Source organism: Paralichthys olivaceus, chromosome 16 (genome assembly GCF_024713975.1).
Source record: "Paralichthys olivaceus isolate ysfri-2021 chromosome 16, ASM2471397v2, whole genome shotgun sequence".
Taxonomy (NCBI): domain Eukaryota; kingdom Metazoa; phylum Chordata; class Actinopteri; order Pleuronectiformes; family Paralichthyidae; genus Paralichthys; species Paralichthys olivaceus.
Genome location: NC_091108.1, coordinates 15262540 through 15268648, shown reverse-complemented (window position 1 = coordinate 15268648; position 6109 = coordinate 15262540). Strand labels below are relative to the sequence as shown.

General features: G+C 41.1%; 1 protein-coding gene across 2 annotated transcripts; it reads left to right on the top strand.

Annotated features, from left to right (window-relative positions):
• The first annotated feature begins 312 nt into the window (after positions 1-312).
• LOC138405017 (serine/threonine-protein kinase pim-2-like) lies at positions 313-5284 on the top strand. Of its 2 annotated transcripts, none has more exons than XM_069510480.1 (10): positions 313-386; positions 1019-1186; positions 1564-1761; positions 2405-2620; positions 2968-3062; positions 3177-3224; positions 3332-3550; positions 3999-4179; positions 4289-4462; positions 4575-5284. In XM_069510480.1, exons 2-10 carry the CDS (start codon positions 1138-1140, stop codon positions 4739-4741), a joined length of 1347 nt encoding a protein of 448 aa, XP_069366581.1. In that variant the 5' UTR covers positions 313-386; positions 1019-1137; the 3' UTR covers positions 4742-5284. The 2 variants fall into 2 exon arrangements, with proteins under 2 accessions (XP_069366581.1, XP_069366580.1); XM_069510479.1 differs by having other exon boundaries at positions 314-386; positions 3329-3550.
• The last annotated feature ends 825 nt before the right edge of the window (positions 5285-6109 follow it).

Sequence of the window (6109 nt, the reverse complement as noted above, 5' to 3'; positions counted from 1 at the left end):
AATGTAAAGTGACCATGATATAAATACTATGGTAAGGTAAGTGCATCCATGATGATATCAATAATATTGTACATTGTAAGTGGTCGAGACACTGTAAGTGGAAATGTAAATATTAAAAATATTAGAAATATAAATACAGATAAATCAAAATACAGCCATGGTGAGTAGTAGTGAGTGGAGACATGAACAGGAAACGACAACATTATCAGGCGGTGCAGGTGTTGTGGAGCCGGACAGCAGCCGGGATGAAGCACCTGCGGAAACTTCCCTGGAATCCCTTCATCTTCCTTTTTGGTTTGACAGAGGCCGACTGGAGACCCACCTCAAAATGCTCAGAGACATTGAGGGCAGCTCTGGCTGTAACACGGTAAAAGACATGGCCACAAGTAGGTCTAAACTCCATCCACAAACAAGGGCTGTTTTCAAAAAAGCTGAAAACCTCATTAAACTCTCCCCATCTGAGCTGCTTCCCCGTTACACTCATACCTGTCCTACGTAAAACAATGGCAGGTAGGAACCAATTAACTCCTTGGCAAAGGAGCATACATCAGCAACTTAAATGTTACACATGAAAATAAATGCAACACCCCTTAAAATGCTCTTAATGATAATGAAACAATTATGTATTTATTATTTATTTATTTCTGCAAGTGCACAATATTGCTGTGGAATTGTTTCTACTGAAATATATATTTCACATTGTAAACTACACAGCTCAATAAGAAACATAAACTTTGCATCATAGCTTTAGTGAATAAAATAACCCAAAATACAATGTGTACAATAAGTTACATGTGTGATTGGACAGATGTCACTCATAGTTACAAACATTGTTTTGGTTTAAAGGTCCAGTGTGTAAGATTCAGGTGAAGGGAAGTATTGGCAGAAACATTGTTGTGGTTTAAATACTAGTTACCATAGCAATACCTTTAATCTAAAGATTGAAGGTTTGACTCTGAAGTTGTAACTTAAAAGCCAAATCTTTAACTTCACAGTTACAACTTCACACCTTTTTCAGATGATAATTCGTCCTCGACCCATCAACAGAGCAAGACTTTTGGATTATTCAACCATTTTAAACATTGCGTTTGGATATTCTTCAACCAACATTGCTGTTGATCTGGTTTATTGGATGACATGGAGGATAAAACCTTTTCCAACTTTCTGACCCCCAAGAAAGATTCAGGTGAGTTACAGCTACTTCTCAAGATGTGTATCAAGTCTTTCTGTGTGTAGCTCTGTGGTTTTTTTTTCTTCATGAAAACACGAGGTTGTTGTATCTCGGACCTACATGATCCAATCTGTTTGTGTGAATTGCATCCAGAGTCATTGTGAATAATAGTACTTTCACTAACCTTAACCAAACTGTAGCTGCCATGTTCACATCATGTAAGAAAAACTTAGTTTTAAAATGTTGTCATTTAAATTTCCAAAACAATTGTGAATGTGATACAGAACTTTGCAGAGCCATCCAATGTCATCTTCTTTATGTGCTCATAGGATTGAAAACTCACTACATGCAGTCAACAGGTTGATGCTCACTGGTTTCTTTCTCTGTTGTAGAGATGGTTGGCGGCCGCGTCTCACCCATCATCATCTCGGCGTCTTATATGACTAAGACCACCAAGAGGAAGGCCACCACTGAATATGAGCCCCCACTGAAGAGGCAGAGGGTTGGAAATGGCACTGATGCCAACACCAACTCTGGTCAATCAGCCCCTGAGACAGTGGACAAGGTGTTGTCAGGCCACACCAGCAGAGGTGAGTTACTTTTAAAGAAAATGTTTGTGCTGCTGTTTGCATGGAAGCAATGTGATCATGTTAGAATGGGGATTGGTGTTGACTCCAGTTGGGACGTATTTCAGTTTTCTTTTTGTGATGTTGTTCACTGTGTTTTAAAAAAGGTCTTGTCCAACTTCAAGGAATAATTCTACATTTTAAGAAATATAATTATTATTTATTTAGAGGATAAGATGCAAATATTGACACCATCACAAAATGTGAACTTCAAATACAACATGGTGTTGGTTTTATCGGCACTTGCGTACCAGACTAATTCTTGACTTCAGTGTATTTTTCTTTCAACATGTTTGAACATTGCAAGGCATTCATCATATTTCAACCTACTTCCAAAACAAATCATTTTATTTCAAGTATTTCTTTAAAATTAGGATGGTTTTAGTGCAGCAGCATGCCTCATTCATTCTTGTACCAGGGATACAGACACCTGTATCAGGACAAATCAAGATACACAATCAGTTTATAGAAAAAAGTTGATATTATTCTTGCTTCACTGTCAGAATTTTTTCACTGGCTTTAATAAAACATGAAATCAAGATAGGATTCAAAACTCACTACATGCAGTCAACAGGTTGACGCTCACTGGTTTCTTTCTCTATTGTAGAGATGGTTGGCCGCCCCGTCTCACCCATCATCATCTTGGCGAGTAATCGGGCTATGACTAAGACCACCAAGAGGAAGGCCACCACTGAAAATGAGCCCCCACTGAAGAGGCAGAGGGTTGGAAACACCAACTCTAGTCAATCGGCCCCTGAGTCAGTGGACAAGGTCAAAAGCTCCAGTGACAAGAACACAGTGTTGTCAGGCCACACCAGCAGAGGTGAGTTACTTTTAAAGAAAATGTTTGTGCTGCTGTTTGCATGGAAGCAATGTGATCATGTTAGAATGGGGATTGGTGTTGACCCCATTTGGGACGTATTTCAGTTTTCTTTTTGTGATGAACTTCTCTGCTTTTTAAAAACTGTCTTGTCCAGTTATTTCTCAAAATTATACATTTTGAGAAATATTATTATTTACTTTCCTCCTGAGGATAAGATGCAAATATTGACACAGATTAAACCAACCAGATAAATACCTTTTTTCAGTCGCCTGTTAGGCAGATGGATTTTACTTAGTTGTCATGGAGCTATCTGATATTAAACCTTGTGTCTGTGTTTATCCGTGCAGCGGACTTCGAGGCCAAGTACTTGGAGCGTAGAAAACTTGGTGAAGGAGGTTATGGCTCAGTTTATGCTGGTCGCAGAAGATCTGACAATTTACGGGTCGGTATATAATATGATGTAATAATATAATTTGATATAATATTCTCACATCACACATACATACTCTGACTTCATCCCTTGGACTTACCAAAGTGCTCATGATCTGTCCTGTAGGTGGCGATAAAACACATTCCAAATTCTGTTGTTCCCCGTCAAAAAGTGGTGAGTGATCTGTTGTCTCAGCACCAAGTGTTGAAATCATTGCTTAACTTTTTTGTGGTTTCTTTGTTCTTGATGAGGTGAACAAATATATTTTTTTACTTTAGAAGATATATGGGAGGAAATACAGAATTCCCAAGGAGGTGCTGATCATGCACAAAGCCGCAGGCGGACCAGAGTCTGTGGGTAAATCTGCTGCCGTGTCAATACTGGACTGGTACGATCTGGACGATGAGGTTGTTCTGGTCATGGAGAGGCCAGTCCGCTCTATGGAACTGCTGCAATTCCAGAATAATAAGGGTGGTCCGATTGACGAGGACCAGGCAAAGGTACTGAAGTATAATTCTTTGTGTGAGATGTTTCCCAGACTACTACTGAAATGGTCAATTTTTCAGTGGATCGTTTTTGGCTGCTATTATAACATATAACATTTTACATTTGTAAATGAAATGATTTGATTCACTCTATAGAGAAATAGAGACTTTGATTTTATAGAGGGCTCTTGTAATTAATGGATATATTATTTCAGCAGAAGTTGCTCTGCAGGTCACATACTATGATGAAAAGCTCCACAACAGCCATTAAATAGATCCTGTGCTCAGGTTGTTTTTACAATTGCTGGAGCCAGAAATAAGAAAGGCCTTGGGCTTCAGCTTAGTCCTCTGGTTGGGCTCTGGTTGAAACATCCAGCTACGACATAGACTGTGTTTTTCAGTGCCACCCAGAGTCCCTTCTTCACCACTCTAAATCATTTGTGACTCTTTATCTCTTTCTCAGATCATCATGAAGCAGCTAGTGAATGCTGCTATCGATATGCGAGCCAAGGGTGTCTTCCACCGAGATATAAAATCAGAGAACATCCTCATTGAGACCTGCTCCAATGGCCTTCGAGTGCGGCTCATTGATTTTGGATGTGGCCGCATTCATAAGAAAAACAGCATTTACAGCAAATACTCTGGTACGGCCCGGCCTGGCTTGTAATCCTGCTTTTCATTCATCTGACTGTCAATTCTCAGCCTGTTCCTCATCCTTTGCTGTTTTTCTGTTCCTTATATTACATATTGTAGGAACCTCAGCGTACGTTCCTCCAGAGTTTCAAATCAATGGGGAATACATGGCTGACCCCACAACAGTCTGGCAGTTGGCATCATTGCTTTTTGAAATGCTGGATGGATTCAGGCAGTTCCACACCACAGATTTCATCAGAAATGAAATCAGGATCAGCTCCATGTGGTCCAATGGTGAGACAAAGCTGGTTTCAATGTGCAGTTATTATGTTCCTTCCATCTTACAGTCGATCACTGTAAATTCAAGACTCATTGTTTCTTTGTCATCTGTCCTCTCTCCTCTCAGACTGCCAAGACTTCTTGAACAAGTGTTTGGAGTTGGACCCTCTGGACCGTGCCACTCTGGAGGAAATGCAGAAGCACCCCTGGTTAAATAACCCTGTAGAAAGCCTCCTCCCATCCCAACCTTCCCCTCTCATCCCATCCCAACCTTCCCATCTCATCCCATCCTAACCTCCCCAACTCATCCCATCCTAACCACCAGTGTTGATTCTTACAGATATAAAACTGACATGATTGTGATCTCCTGCTGTATTTACACATGGGCTCACTCTGACATTATCCAGAATTTTTACGAGGGGCTGGTGGGAGAAACTCAGGAGAAGGTCCGGAGCCTCTGGCCTGGGCGTCTGTGTTCTCACATACAGCCTCTCCAGAGAATGTCAGGAGATTATCTGGTGTTCTGTGCATGTCTGAAATCAGCTTCAGTCTTACCTGATTGTCCTTAGTCGCCTGAGCAGGGTTTTTCAGCATAATGCCATGTGGTACTAGCAGGCTGGATATCTTTAGGAGCATCTGCTACCATGACTTTCTCATGTGCACGAGCCATCCCTCAGTCTCCAGCCACCAATATGGCTGTCAGCATGTTGTCACCTTACAGGTGATACAAAAGGGAGAAGGAGGGTTTTCATTTTGGTACATTTCAATACAGGCCTAGTTGAAAACAAAAAAGCACAACAGAATAAATGCAATAATAAATGTTTATGCTAATGATAATCTGGCATTTGTTGGGAGATTATATGACAATCCACATATAAACAGATGGTTACTATGAACATAATCTATTAAAGACAGTGAGGGTTCTGTTCTCTTCCAAACTCATTCACAGACTTTAAAAACAGAGTTGAAGGAAGGAATAAGACATCTAGTGTCTGTGTCTTCTGGACAAGAACCAATGAAAAAGCAGATATTTGAGGGTCATTGTGGGACTCTGTTGGTCTGAAACATGAAATGACAAACTCCCTCCAGCACACAGCCATGTTGTGCAGCCTCTGACTGCAGCTCCAGCCAATTGACAACTTTCATGTCATCCCAGTGTCCTCTGCTTCCCCCCATCATTACCCAAGCTGCTCGTGTAAAAGCCCTGAAAAGGGAGTAGCTGTATGAAAGATGCACAGAGACGATCTTCCTCTGCTCGTGTGTGTTGTGACTGAGGACAAAGTGTTGTGTCCCCTACATAGTTTACCAACGCTCTGTTCCCTCTGCTGGCAAACTCTGCTCACTACAACTCACAGTGCTGTTAGTCTTGGGAGGACTTTTTACACGTGAAACACAAAACACTGTATCAGCTGGAACTCTGAACCCTTATAACAGCAACATGTAATGCATGAAAATACTCAAATATCAGAATGTGAAGGACACAGACCACAAGCCCACAACATGTGTTTCTACTGCTTGATAGGACTTTCTGATCATGAAACTTATTCCACCTACTTTCCACCATGCACCTGCCGCCTCGGTCCACGCCTACCGCTACACCTGCCGATGTCTCGGTAGCTAGCATGCTAACGCTACATCGTTATCGCTCATTTATGGACGATA